Raw genomic sequence first — 15,895 nt, forward strand, 5'->3', positions numbered from 1 at the left:
ACACAAATACAAGGTTCATTTGTATTTAGAACAAGGCTCATTACCTCTTGTAGTACAGACATTCAACAGGCAGAGAGCAAATTTACCCAGATACTATCCTCAATGTGACCTTTAGATACCTCACAAGGATGTTATGTCCAGGTAGCCAGCCCTTTTATACCAGAGACCATTTGTCCCCCTTTTTTTAATAGCTGTTTATTAAATGTAGTGACATTACTTTGTTGTGAATATATACATCACTATTGTTTGTTATGATGCTGTGAACTGTCCTTTCATTTTAAATAGCAAAGTCTGTCCTGCCTAGTGGACTCACTCTTCCCTGGTTTCAGATCATCCTGCCCACAGAAAATCATTCAGTACACTTCTAAACCCATTATCAGTTTATCAGCTCCTGGTAGAAAAAGATGTAATTTTTTTGTCAATTTACATTAACAAACGCTTTGCTGATCCCCATTTGCCTCACTACAACAAAAATCTGATAAATCAAGGGTAAAGCGTAAGCATCAGGGACTTTAGAGTGTCACTTATGGATTTATTAGAGAACTGGAAACAACCAAAGTGCAACCAAATACCCTATTCTTGAGTGAACTGAAATCAAACTTCACCACACTTTCTTCTTTACTCAACTAAAAACACACAAGATCTCAGAATTTCATAAAAGTATTAATTAGAAGGTACTTTAAAGTCACATAATTTGACCTCCCAACCAACTTTTTAAATAAAAATTTCCAAAAACTTTAGACTTCTAGTTTTTATATCTTACCAAGAGTTACACTGCCATACATAAATCTGTATTTAATTTCAGCTGAAGGTATCTATTAACCTTTTAAAAAATGCTATCTGCAAATAAACTACTGCACATCTTAAACTTACAAAAAAATCGTGGATCTTTAAATTTTAAAAAAACTATGTCAAAAATCTAGCAAATGGCTTTACAGATCTTTAAACACTGAGGTTGGTTTTTTTGTTTGTTTTTTGCTGAAAATGAGGTTTCAGAATAGGTTGTGAATTTTAAAGTATTGATAATCCTGCAGCTGACTCTAGTCAGCAGAGAGAAGACAAGGAAAGCCTGGTGTGGACTATCCCACAGAAAAGGAAACAAACCCACAGCCACGGGGCTGAGCTTCAGTTTTTGTATTCATTCCACCAAGTCTCATCGCTGTGCTGCAGCATCTGTCCCTTTCATGGGGCTATCGAAAGCAGAAGCCAAACGAGTATTTGCTACACTTTTGAAGGTATGGTCTCTTATTACCTATTCTAATCGAAGTATCACACAGTAATCTTATTTAGAATGCATTTCATGATTTTATTTCCTGCTCCCTGAAGATACAGTGATTAATGTGGAAGGGAGGTGGCACCGGAGGCTAATCCACAAAGTCACCATACGAGGGTGATGGATAGATGCTCCAGCACTTGAGATAATGAGCGCAGTGGAAATCCTAAACTGGGGGTGGTGTTTAGCGCTCGCCAGAGACAAGACGGCTCGAGCTGCGGTCTGAGCAGCAGCCACACAGAGGAGCCCGAGCACTGAAAGCTGCACCCGAGCGCATGCTGCAAAGGGGGAAGCCTTTCCCATAATGAGACAGGAGACAGAGTTAGTGAGCCAGTGCGCAGCCTGCCTGACACCCAGTGAGCAGTCTCGAGGGCCTGGGAGAAGCGGAGAGGGGACAGGAAGCCAGCCCTCCTGGTCCACAGGGCAGGGCTCCTCCCAGTGAAGCACTCACAAAGCCAACAGCCGGGCGGAGGGCGCTCGCGGCAGGGTTTCCTCACAGTCCCTGCCTGAGCGCCACACTCCCGCCTGCAAAGGTGTCACCTCAATGGTTCCTTCGCTCCTCAAACGTAGTGTCGCCTCCTTCACCCGGCAGTGAACAGCTAGAATGGGACGCGGGGCGTCCGGGAAACAGACCACTACCAGCCACGGTCTGGAACCCTAATTCTCTACTCCTGTCTCACCACTAGGTTTGCCTTTAACCAGTGCTGTTGCTTGGTAGCAGATTTTAGCAGATTTGAAATGGATTTCTTCCTCCCACTGTCTAGACAAAAGCAAGCAGGGAAACAACCAAAGGATAAGGCAACAGAAGGAAACACTCAGGAGTTTGGAAGATGCTGGAAGGCGGAAAGTGGCCATAGTGTCCTGACCGGAGCTGTCTGAGCAAACTGGCCACAAACCCCCGCCTCCCTGACGCCATCTACCGGTGAGATGTGGTACAGGCCCCTGACCCTCCGTGAGGCTGGCTGTTCTCTGTAATAATAACGGAGACGATGCCATTTGCCGGGCAGTCATTGTGAATACTAAATGGGATAAAATGTGGCAGTGTCTTCAGTGCTGGACACATAGTACTAGACAAATAGTTTTTAGGTAAATTAACGGTCAGTCTGAGACATTCATTCTGTCACCTTCCAAGGTCATCAGTTATTTGGGGGATTAAACTAACACCTACTCTTTACTGAGACTTTACTTATGCTGGTCCCATGCTAAGCACTTGACACACACCTCACTGACGTGATGCTGCAGGAATTATCTCCACCATTTTCAAACTGAGCAACCAGAGGTTAAGTAACTTGTTCAACATGACACAATCAGTATGTGATTGAGCCACACAATCAGTATGTGATTGAGCCACACTGACTTCAAAGCCTACGTTCACTACTACTATGATATACGGTCCTGGGGACATCTTAAAAAGGCAATTCAGCCTCGTGTCCCTCAAAGTCAAGTCCAGTCATTAAAAAGGGCACGAGGGGTCAGCCCTCTAGGTGTGCTGCTCAGGCTGTTGCAGCTCTTGGTATCCAGCCAGGCCTGCCTCACATCAGCTCTGAAGAGAAGGAACCGTGAGTACTCCTGACACCAGAGCCCTTCTGAGATCTCAACTGCTTCCAAGAGGCACCTGGGACATGAAGAAACCCCACAAAAGGGGTCCTCAAGTGAATTAATCTTTGTATTTAGGACAATGTTATCTGTTCTGATTTCAGAGTTGTTCTTGCCTGTAAATAAACTAATTAAAATAAGTTGGGACAACAAAGAAGTTTCTGTGCTAAAAATGTAGATATTTCCACTGGCTAATATATACAAACACATACCAATAACATTGTAGGAAGTTTCTCGAGGCATACAGCTTCATACGAAATACACCAAAAAGAAGCATATGTACCAACAATTATGTCTTTATTGTGGACATGATAGAGTACGTTAAATGGAAACCTAAAATTACTGCTGGGTTGGAATCAAGCATTTCCACATCTTTATATCTTTTGCATACATGGTTCTCTTTGCCAGCAATGTGCTCCTGCCTCCCAAATAAATCGTATTCCTCCTTCAGGCTCTGCTCAATCATCTCCACATTCACTCATTCATTCATTTATTCAATAAGTTTTTACTGAGTACTATTTTCCAGATTCTATGCTAGATGCTAGGGTGAACAAAATAGACATCCTTTTCTCGTGGAGCTAACGGTCAAAAGTGAATCCTTCCTTCTTCCCTGACTTCCTCAAAGATAATCATTTCATTCTTGGTATTACCATCATTCATCAGCTTAACAAGTATCTAATGAGCACCTATCATGTAGGAGGCACTTGCCATATCATCTTGCAATTATTTACTTACAAATTTGCTTCCCCTATTTAACTATAAGCTCTTTGAGAAAAGAGACTTTATATATCTTTTTATTCCCAGTACCTAGCACAATTTCCCGGAATATGGTAAATACAAAGTAAATGGTGAATAAATAATTGAAGTAAACTAAAATATTCCAGCAAATAGAACAGACTTTCTGCTATTTGAAAACTATCAGTAATGTCCCATAGGTTTACAAAAGTATCATCCCTGCTTTGCTAAAAACTTCTGACAAACATTTTAAAGATGTGAAAGATGGAAACCTGAGAAATGGTCAAGCTGTTCTAAGAGCTCCTGACGTATTACCAGGCAAGTCTTTCCCAAGATGGAACTAATAAGTTTATAGCATGATCCATCTAAATTCAAAAAATAATCCAAAGTAGAAATTAGTCTTAATTGGTTAAGACAGGTATTATGGCAATTTGATTTGGGGATATTTGAATTAAAAAATACAACCCTCTGCTCCAAAGGCATCTCCCCGGGAGTGAATGCCCCAGATCTCTACTGCAACTTGTAAACTGTAACATCTGCCACCCTGTCCCACCTCCCTGACCTCATCTCTTGCCGCTCTCCCCCTGCTCCTACAAATTAATGTCCTTGCTATTCCTTGAATATGCCCAGTAATTCTGCTTCAGGACCTTGGCTCTTGCTGTTCCCTCTGCCTGGACAGCTATTCCTCAGATATCTTGAAGGCTCACTCTCTCATTTCCTCACTTCTCTGCTAAGTATCAATTTTCTAGTGAGACCCTCCTTGACACCATGTCTCAAGCAGCAGATGGCTCCCCTGACTCTGGGTCACTCGTTAACCTACTTAGCCTGCTTTAATTTCTTCATAGTACTTCTCACCATCTGACATACTATGCATTTACCATATTTTTTTTGTCTGTCTCTCCTACTGGAATCTAAATTCTATAAGGCTAGGTATTTTGTGAATTCCACAAGCTAGGGATTTTGTAAACTCTACAAGGCTAATACTTTGACAGTATTTCTAGTGATTAAAAATGTGCCTTACACATAGATAAATATTTGCTTAGTGAATGGATTTGACCAATCTATCAATAACTGTGTATCAGCATTAACTCTCTATATTGTACCATGCTAACAACTGAAGACTACAAATCTGATAACAGAAACCCCCTGAATTTGTGCCTTCAGAATTTACTCTTTTAATATCTGATCTGCACCCTAATACTGATTCAGAAACTGAAATCTACCTAGTAAAACTGTATTGCTGAATTTTTTTTTGTCTCTCCAAATCATCTTGTTTCAAAATCATTGCACTAGAAAAGGTATTTCTGTGAAGAACAACAGATTTCTAAGCACTTAGCAGTCTATATGAAAATGGGGATAGAAGTAGGGACATGATTCCTCCCACAAGATAGTTTTATTCTACTGGGGAACCACAAAGTGAAAGTACCATGTCTTCTATAGAGGAATTCTTATGAGAAAGCTTAAGCATAGCTAATTAGTTCTAAGTGGAAAAAAAGAGCTTTAAATTAAGAAACTCATTTTATTGACTATTAAGGGAAATTTTCATTTTATAAAAGCAGGTATAGAAATAAATCAGTAGTTTTAACATGTTTAGTCAAAGTCATCAAATGCATAAAGTTGTCAAGAAAAAGAATATTAAAAATTTCTAAGACATTCAAGATTCATTAAAAAATATCACATCCGGGCAAGGAGTGGGAGCAGAGCGGAGGTGGAGATGGCGTCCCAGCCGCCACCTCCCCCGAAACCCTGGGAGACCCGCCGAATTCTGGGAGCCAGGCCAGGGCCAGGACCGGGCCCCACTTTCCAATCTGCTGGTTTGGGTCCTACTTCAGTGACAAGACCTGGACAACCAACACTTACCAGAGTGCCCCCACCTGTTCTACCAAGACCATCACAGCAGACAGGAAGCAGCAATGTGAACACTTTCAGACCTGCTTACAGTTGATTTTCTTCTGGATATGGTGCCTATGGAAATTCATTTTATGGAAGCTATAGCCCTTATAGTTATGGATATAATGGTGTGGGCTATAACCGCCTCTGTGTACATGATCTTCCACCCAGTAGATTTGTTCAGCAAGCTGAAGAAAGCAGCAGAGGTGCATTTCAGTCCATTGAAAGTATTGTGCATGCATTTGCCCCTGTCAGTATGATGATGGATGCTGCCTTTTCAGCTGTCTATAACAGTTTCAGGGCGGTATTGGATGTAGCAGATCACTTTTCTCGGTTAAAAATACACTTTACAAAGGTTTTTTCAGCTTTTGCACTAGTTAGGACTATAAGGTATCTTTACAGACAGTTACAGCAGATGGTAAGTTAAAGAAGAGGCTCTGAGAATGAGGATCTGTGGGCAGAAAGTGAAGGAACTGTGGCTTGCCTTGGTGCTGAGGATGGAGCAGCTAACTCAGCAAAATCTTGGCCAATATTCTTGTTGTTTGCTGTCATCCTTGGTGGTCCTTACCTCATCTGGAAACTGCTGTCTACCCATAGGGAGGAAGTAACAGACAACATCAACTGGGCAAGTGGTGAGGATGACCATGTAGTTGCTAGAGCAGAATATGATTTTGTTGCCGTATCTGAAGAAGAAATTTCTTTCCAGGCTGGTGATATGCTCAACTTAGCTCTCAGAGAACAACAATCCAAAGTGCGTGGTTGGCTTCTGGCTAGTCTTGATGGTCAAACAACAGGACTTATACCTGCAAATTATATCAAAATTCTTGGTAAAAGAAGAGGTAGAAAAACGATGGAATCCAGTAAAATTTCCAAGCAGCAACAATCTTTTACCAACCCAACACTAATTAAAGGAGCCACGGCTGCTGATTCTTTGGAAGAACAGGAAGCTGCCTTTCAATCTGTTTTTGTTGAAACTAATAAGGTTCCAGTTGCACCTGATTCCACTGGGAAAGGTGGTGATAAACAAGATCTTTGATATCTTTCATGTTTGCTTGCAATTGAACAGTACTTTAGAGTACTTTTTAAAATTATTTCTCTGAAAAAAGTTAATCTACAATCCAATTAAACCATTTGTTATTGGCTATTCCAGGTGTTTTGCTGCTAGAAATTATTAAAGTTATACACTAGTATGTTGGTCTGGTGACCTGTTCACATTTTACAAGTTATTGGATCATGAGGACATTTCACCTAGGTTTTAAGATTGTGGAGACTGTTTTCATTTTCAACTTATTTAAATCCCTAGGTTTATTGTAACAGTTAAGATTGATGAACTATAGAATATACAGTTTGCTACGACAGGGATCATTAATGCTTTTTAAACTTCTGAATTAATTTACTTGGAATCTTCAGAAATTGAATGATAACAGAAATATGAGAACAGGCAAAAATTCTAATTTTTTTTTTACAACCTTAAGTAAATTGAATAATAAAATTTTCTGATCTGTATTATATGCAGTGTTGGGTATATAATTGATATATACACCCACAATTGATACTATTATCCTTTATTGTATTTTTAAAAATTTATTTTGAAAAGGTCACCAGAAACATTCTGAAGAGATGGTTATAGAATGACAAGTATTTAGCCCCAGTAGTTTCCCCTATTGTTTTACTATTTTTGCAAAGTTTGAAATTTATCTTTCTTATAAATTGTTTCCATTTCTTCTGAGGATCATATAACTCAATATCTCTACCATATGACTAGTTTCCATCCTGGATAAACCAAAATATATGAAAGGTTTACTTTCTTTTCCTCCAACCAATACTCAAGTCCTTTGAGTGTGCACTTAATGATATCAGTTCTAGCAGTAATGATTTTTAATCTTTTCATAGATTTCTAATTCTGCCTAGTTTAATTAGTTTTTAAAATTCCATATTCAGGATGCTCTTTAAACATTGAAAATATGTCCCATTGGATACACATTTCTTTTACATTTAGTTATTACTACAGAACTGTAAATAAAATGTTCAATTGCCATTTAACATAAAAAAATATATATCAATTATACAAAAGTTCTAAATAAACACATCTAGTCATCTCCTTTCCCTATTTCTGATAATTATCCGATGCATCTCAAAATTCCCTGTGAAATATTAAAGTATTCAGTTGGAAACAACCAATTATCTGCTTTGGGTTTATACCAGATACTATCTTATCCTAGGTTCTCATAGAAATGTAATAAAAAGCACCAAGGGCTTACTTAAATTTATGATAAAAATAAAAGTGAGAATATTCTATTAATTAATTATTAATTTTCCTAGTTATTAAGTTGACCTTACCTCTTATAGCCAGTTACTACCTTAATTTTACTCATTTTTCCAAAATTTTTTCATAGTATTTAACCCTCTCCCCAATACACAAATATACACATACATATGTATACACATTCACACAAAAAGGATCCTGATCAAAACCTACTTTTCAGTTTACCTATGACATCACATAAACCTTTCGCTCTAGCCATCTGGCTTTCTTTCCTGGCCCCTAAATTTTTTTAAGCAGGAAGGTGTTTTCATTTGCAAGCTGGTATTGCTTTGTAATTTGAAACTGGCTTGGCATTCTCTCTCAGAACTAATACATTTCAGGAACTCAGCTATAATGTGTATGATATCTTTGACCCTCAAAATACTGAGAAGAGAGCTGGGCATAGTGGTGTGTGCCTATAATCCCAGCTACTCAGGAGGCTGAGGCAGGAGGATCACTTGAACTCAGGAGTTCTAGACTAGCCTGGGCAATATAGTGAGACCCTGTCTCCAAAAAAATTTTTAAAAAATTGAGAAGACTGTCAAACTTTGGATTAGGTTAAGCTGCAGATACACTGAGACTTCAGAAACAAGGGCTAGGGGATAGGTCTGGACCAGGATGGTGGTAGGATGACCAACACATCCTGCTTCACCTGGGATTTTCCCAGTTTGGGCACTGAAAATCCCAATGTCCCAGAAATCCCTAGAGTCCTGGGCAACAGGAGACAGTCATCTTGTGAGTGAGAGGTTGAAGGAAACTGAAATGACAGCAAATTGACATTTTAGGGTTGTCCAGTGAAGTACTTTGAAGGAATGGTAAGTGTAGATGTGGTTTTGAGAAGAGTCAAGGAGGGCCGAAGGAATCTAATTCAGCTCGTGAGGCAAGATGGCAATGACTGCAGACAGACAGCAAAAACTGAAGCCCAGTAATCTGGACTGGGTTGATGTGGATTTCTGGGTGTTTATGGGGCAAAAGGATACAAAGCCTATGGTGGGAAAGACAGCCCAGGCTCCATTTATTTGGTAGTACTGATGGTAGTGAAATGCCCTCTGATCTGGGGGAATAACTTTGCTGATGGAGAGCTTCAGGTTATATCTGTAAAATACAGTAGAAGAGAGATACAGATGAAATTAAGACTCAAGGGGTCACAAGGTGACATAGCTAAGAAGAGGCAGAGTTAAATTTTAAACCTATATCTTTTGGCCCAAAGTCTGTTGCTCAGACAACTTTTAAATAAACAGTTATGATATTTGCAAGCTATACATCTGATACAGGGCTGACAGCTAGAATCTGTATAGAACTCAGGAAGATAAGCAAGAAAAAATCAAACAACCCCATTAAAAAGTGGGCAAAGGAAATGAACAGAAACTTTTCAAAAGAAGATAGACTAATGGCCAACAAACATACAAAAAAATACTCAACATCTCTTATCATCAGGGAAATGCAAATCAAAACCACAATGAGATATCACTTAACCACAGTAAGAATGGCTTTTATCAAAAAGTCCTAAAACAACAAATGTTGGTGTGGTTGAGGAGAGATAGGAACACTCATATATTGTTGGTGGGACTGCAAAGGAGTACAACCTCTATGGAAAGTAGTGTGGAGATACCTCAAATGACTAAAAGTAGATCTACCATTTGATCCAGCAATTTCACTACTGGGTATCTACCCAAAGGAAAAAAAGACATTCTCTACAAAAGACATCTGCACTCAAATGTTAATAGCAGCACAATTCACAATTGCAAAGATGTGGAAACAACCTGAGTGCCCAATGATACAGGAGTGGATTAATAAAATGTGGTATATGTATGCCATGGAGCTCTACTCAGCCACAAAAACAATGTACCTATTGTATTATCCTGGACGGAGCTGGAGCCCATTCTTCTAAGTGAAGTGTCATAAGAACAGAAAAACAAACACTGCATGTACTTACCATTAAATTGGTACTAACTGATCAACACTAATGTGCACGTATGGGAAGTAACATTCATAGGGTGTCCCGCAGGTGGGAGGTAGGAGGAAGGGATGGGTAAATCCACACCTAATGGGGGATTAGGTGCCCTCTGGCACACTTGTCAGGCGGTGCAAAGGCAATTTATGTAACCAAAGCATTTGTACCGCCATAATACTCTGAAACTCTAAACAAATTCTATTTTTTTTAAATCCATTCTCTCTCTTGTTGTGTCAGTGTCATCTCCCATTTCTTTGATTATTAAATTCTTTGAGGGTGACTATTTCTTATTTATTTTTGCACCTTTTAATTAGCAAAATATTCAAAAGAGAATAAACTTTTGATAAATGTTGAATTAAACAAAATTAAATGAGACTTGCACATTCCTACCCTGTTACTTTTACTTTTATTCAGTGTTATGGCTTGCCTCATGGAATGCCCTTATTCAGATTCTGTTCAACCTTAAGGCCCAGCTCAAGTTACAGAATCTTTACTTGAGGTCACAGAGATCTCTCCCTTCTTGAAAATCTACCTCAGCATTTCATCTTTTCATGTATTTAAATATTATTATTCTAAAAGGTATTAGTATCTCCTTTGTATCTTTTACTATTTTGCTTACAGCAAACGTCAATCAACACTGATCCTTGAAATCTGAAGCAAAAGTATGTCAATAAATTTGTTCTCTTAATTCACAATTCAAAACAGGAATGAACATTGAAAACAGGAAAAGGATTCTAAACTTCCTAACAGCAGCCAGACATCACTACTATAGGCTGCTATTTAGTGTACAAAAGAATTCCTATTGTTTTTTATGAGGAACTAAGCTGCCCACATCTGAAACATAGTTATGTTGATAAGCTTATCTTTAAAAGAACAAAAAATTGTCACATGAAAACAGATTTAAGCATTTTTATAAAATAAAAATATTGATAGACAGTTGATACCAAAGTTGTTAAAAACGGAATACTTGTAATAAAACCTAACGAAACCCAATTACTTTGTGTGTGTGAAGGGGTATATTACCGCAAACCAAGTTCTGAAAATCAAGTTTATGTCTTTATTATTTCTAAGTAACAGACCGGGAGACAGCTGAGACAATAAACAAATAAGAACTATACCACTTACTAAGTATAAAAGTAAAATCAAATAAACACTTTTTACTTTTGAATAAAATTTTTGCTTAACTTGCTTTTGTTTGGTAATCATTAAGACCTCTAAATTACAAAGGGATTTTTTGTCATTGGTCCAAATCCCTACTAACCCAATTTGTTTTTAACAAGGCTGGGGAAACTCAGTATGTCATGAGAACTGACCTGGTTTTTGTCAGCAGCAGATAGCTGAAGTAAGAGTAACACCAAGAATTGTTACCTAATCACTGTTTTCAGTGTTGAAAAAAAAATTCTATTCCAGACTCCTCCTGAGATCACAGCTCCTCTGGCCTGTGTCACTCTGTTCTCCTCCTTGCCATGACTTCATACAGCTATCGCCAGTCGTCGGCCACCTGGTCCTTCGGGGGCCTGGGCGGGGGCTCCGTGCGCTTTGGGGCGGGGGGCGCCTTCCGCGCGCCCAGCATCCACGGGGGATTGGGCGACCTCGGCGTGTCTGTGTCCTCGGCCCGCTTCGTGTCCTCGTCCTCCTCCGGCTGTGGCGGGGGCTACAGTGGCGGCTGTGCCAGTGCCCGGGGCGGGTCCGATGTGGTGTCGGCGGGAACGAGAAGGCCACCATGCAGAACCTCAACAACCGCCCGGCCTCCTACCTGGACAAGGTGCGCGCCCTGGAGACGGCCGACGGCGAGCTGGAGGTGAAGATCCGCGACTGGGACAAGAAGCAGGGGCCCGGGCCCTCCCACGACTACAGCCACTACTTCAAGACCATGGAGGAACTGCGGGAAAAGACTCTTGGTGCCACCCTTGAGAACTCCAGGACCGTCCTGCGGATCGGCAGTGCCCATCTGGCTGCAGGTGACTTCCGAACCAAGTTGGAGACGGAGCAGGCCCTGCGTCTGAGCGTGGAGGCCGAGACATCAACGGCCTGTGCCGGGTGCTGGACGACCCGACCCTGTCCGGGACTGACCTGGAGGCGCAGATCGAGAACCTGAAGGAGGAGCTGGCCTACCTGAAGAAGAACCACGAGTAGGAAATCAGCTTCCTGAGGCGCCAGGTGGGTGGTCAGGTCAATGTGGAGGTGGATTCTGCTCCGGGCATCGATCTTGCCAAGATCCTGAGTGACATGCGAAGCCAATACGAAGTCTTGGCTGAACAGAACCGGAAGGATGTTGAAACCTGGTACATGAGCCAGATGGACATACTGAACAAGGAGGTCACCAGCAACAAGGAGCAGCTCCAGATTAGCAAATCCAAGGTCACTGACCTGCGGCGTACCCTGCAGGGTCTTGAGATTGAGCTGCAGTCACAGCTCAGCATGAAAGCCGCCCTGGAAGGCACCGTGGCAGAGACAGAGGCCCGCTATGGAGCCCAGGGGGCGCAGATCCAGGGGCTGATCAGCACTATTGAAGCCCAGTTGGCTGATGTGCGCACCGACAGCCAGCGGCAGAACCGGGACTACCAGCGGCTCATGGACATCAAGTCGCAGCTGGAGCAGGAGATTGCCACCTACCGCAGCCTGCATGAGGGCCAGGAGGCCCACTACAATGACCTGCCCACCTCCAAGGTCATCTAAGCAGGCTCCTGGGCTTCCACCCACCTGCAGAGGGATTCCCTGGGTAGGAGGCATGGGCAGGGAGGGACACTTACCAACCTGGCTCTTCCCCTGACCTGCCAATAAAATTTTATGGCCCCGGGGGGGGGATTCTATTCCAGTCCAAGATTATAGTTATAAATGAATAATTCCAAAATATCAATTTTATATGTGACATAGAATGATTATGATTTTAAAACACTGATGGTAATGTCAGAGGCAGAATCAGTGGGAAGTGAATGAAGCACAAGTGACAGGGCCCCTTTGCACAAACCCCTTCCAAAGCCCAGAGAGGAACCCTAGCACTGTATTTAGTGATCATACACTTTGTACAACTTGTAAAAATAAGATGCATTAACTGCAACCAGTTAAGACCAGTGTCTCCTTTCATTATGACTTCTCCATTACCTCTCCTCAAGATAGGTGTGTTGGAGTGGCCACATGCAACTTAAGATCCAGCTGAGAGGCAGTTCAGTCCGGGATATATTTAGCTTGGATTTAGTGGGATAGGTTTATGTGATCTGCAGAATCTTGTATACAGGTAATTAAAACTAGCCAAGCAAGATCAAGACTGGCTTCTAGCAATACTCCTGTGTACTGACTCATCCAGAATTGTGACACAAGGATGCAGGTCCAGAGTTATATTATGGTGTGAATGTGTCCTAGGGTGCCTAGCACTGGCAGTATGTGGCCAAGTCAAGAAATTTGAAAGAGGTTTTCTCAAATTTGACAACAATTCTAAAATTTTAGAAGACATTATTAATAACAAGTTGTAAAACTAAAAAAAGCTTTTCTTCTATCAATAACAACAAAATCTAACTTCAGATTCCACACATAAAATACTACCTGCTGTTATGGTCAGAATGATTGTGTTCGCCCCAAAATGAGTACGTTGAAACCTAATCACCAATTGATGGTATTAGAAGGGGGCCTTTGGGAGGTGATTAGGTCATGAGGGCACAGCCCTCATGAAAGGGATTGGTGCTCTTATAAAAGAGGCCCTAGATAGCTGCCTTACCCCTTCCACTATGTGAGGACATAGCAAGAAGACACCATCTATGAACCAGAAAGCAGGCCCTCACCAGACACCAAATGTATCAGCACCTTGATGGTGGACTTCCCAGCCTCTAGAACTGTGAGAAATAAATTTATGTTGTTTATAAGCCACACAGCTTATGGTATTTTGTTATAGTGGCCCAAACAGACTAAGACACCCGGCATGGCATTGTCCTCCTACTGTAAACAACTAGAAAATCAGAATGAATATATGAAACAACAGTTTTCAGATATTGCACAAAAGGTAGTGCTAAACTATGATCTCTAAAAAAAGGTTATGCATTAGTTGTGCGGTTAAATTTGTTCCAAAATGAAAGCCCACAATAACAAAGCTTAATGTCATGTCTTGAAAAAATAAAACTAATGTGCAAGTTACTTAATTGTACACCAGAACAAATCCAGCACTTCTTCAATAAGGGCAAGAAAATCCAGTAACCCAGAATAAAATCTGGTATGCAATAGTAAAATTCGCAAGATCTGGCACTTAGTCAAAAGTTACCAGACATATAGAGAAGAAATTATAACCCACAGTAAGTAGAAAAATTAATCAATTAGAAAATATATACAGAAATGAAGCAGGTAACGAAATGAACAGACACGAACCTTAAAAACATCTATTGTAGGTATTATAAATATGCTCAAGAATGCAAAGGAAAATATGGAGATGATGGGGAAAAAATATCAAGACATAAAAATATCCAAATGGAACTTACAGAGATCAAAAAATACAATAACTGAAATAAAGACTATACCAGATGGGATTAACAATAAATTAGACACTGTAAAAGAAAAATCAGTGAATTATAGAAACATCAACTATTGAAAATAAGGCACACAGAGAAAAAATTGGAAAAAATAAACAAAGCATTGGTGACCTGTGAGACAATGTCAAGCAATCTAACTTATACATAATTATTATTCCAGAAATAAGACATAAAATTTTTTAAAGGACATAAACATTTTTGAAAAATAATAGTTGAAATTTCTCCAAATTTGATAACAATTATTAACCCTACAGATCCAAGAATCTCAATGACTGTAACCAGAAGAAACAGAGAAAACTACTCTAAGGTAAATTATAATCAAATTGCTGAAAACTAGTGATAAAGGTAAAATCTTAAATACCCAGAGAAAAAGAGACACATTATATTAGAGGAACAAAGACAAAGCTGACAGTAGATTTCTTATCAGATGGAATGCAGGCCAGAAGATAGTGAAAAGGCCTCTTTAAAGTACTTACAGAAAACAAAACAAAATAAAACAAAATTGTCAACCTACAATTGTAACCCAGCAAAAAATATCTTTCAAAAATGTAGGCAAAACACAGACTTTTCCAGATGAACAAATGCTAAGAGAATTAATCATCAAGAGACCTGCACAAAAAGAAATGTGAAAGGAAGTTCTTCACACAGGGGAAAATTGTGGACCTACACCAAGGAATGACAAGCACCAGAAACGGTAAATATGTGGACATGTATAAGACACATTTTTCTCATTTTTAATTTCTTTAAAATATATTTAAGTGTTTATTTACAGCAAATAGTAATGTATTGTGAGGTTCATAAAATACATAGAATAAAACATGACAATAAGAGCACAAAGGATAAGGAGTATTATTATAATATTATTTGAACATCGACTGATATGTTAAAAATACTGAAAAACATAAACTGACAACTACAAAAAAAATCAGCCGATAGTGGAGATTAAATACTCAATCAGTTTTTTAAAAGAGGAAAAAAGGAGGGGGGTTAAATAGGATAAATACAAAACCAATAGTGAATGGTAGACATAAACCAAACAGTATCAATAATTACATTAAGTATAAATGGTCTAAACACTATAATGAAAAATATATTTCAGATTGGATTTTCTAAAAGGTAGTATCCAACTATATGCTGTCTACAATAAATTCCACTTAAATATAGAGATAGAGATTTGTTAAAAGTAAAAGAATGGAAAAAAATATACCTTGTAAATACTACTAAGAAGAATGGTAGAGTAGCTATATTAATCTAACCTAAAGTAGACTTCAGAACAAGGGATAAAGTAGATGTAAAGAGAGACATTTCACAATGATAATGAATTCAATTAATCAAGAAGATATAACAATCTTAATGTGCATGCAATAGGAGAGCTTTAAAACACACGAAGCTAAAACTAATAGAACTGGAAGGAAAAATATCCAAATCCAGTTACAGTTGGATTTTCTAACATTCCTCTCTAGTAAATGAAAAAAAAAATCATTAAGCATATAAAGACCTAAACATTATCAACCAACTTGACATAATTGACATATATAGGACACTCTACTCAATAGCAGAAGACTGTCCATTCTTTTCAAGTGCCAATGAAACATTCACTAAGAAAAAACATTTTCTGGGCCAGA

At 39.5% G+C, this 15,895-nt stretch overlaps 1 protein-coding gene and 1 pseudogene across 2 annotated transcripts; both read left to right on the forward strand.

Annotated features, from left to right (window-relative positions):
* Window positions 1–5,318: 5,318 nt before the first annotated feature.
* Window positions 5,319–7,003, forward strand: LOC123635342 (peroxisomal membrane protein PEX13-like). The gene is given in 1 exon segment (XM_045547429.1): window positions 5,319–7,003. A coding segment is annotated over 1 exon segment (1,212 nt). The 3' UTR covers window positions 6,531–7,003.
* A 4,178-nt stretch (window positions 7,004–11,181) lies between these two features.
* LOC123635343 lies at window positions 11,182–12,501 on the forward strand (annotated as a pseudogene). Its single transcript, XR_006734103.1, has one exon. The product of XR_006734103.1 is annotated as a keratin, type I cytoskeletal 19-like (transcript).
* Window positions 12,502–15,895: the final 3,394 nt, after the last annotated feature.

This window comes from Lemur catta, chromosome 3 (assembly GCF_020740605.2).
Source record: "Lemur catta isolate mLemCat1 chromosome 3, mLemCat1.pri, whole genome shotgun sequence".
NCBI lineage: Eukaryota > Metazoa > Chordata > Mammalia > Primates > Lemuridae > Lemur > Lemur catta.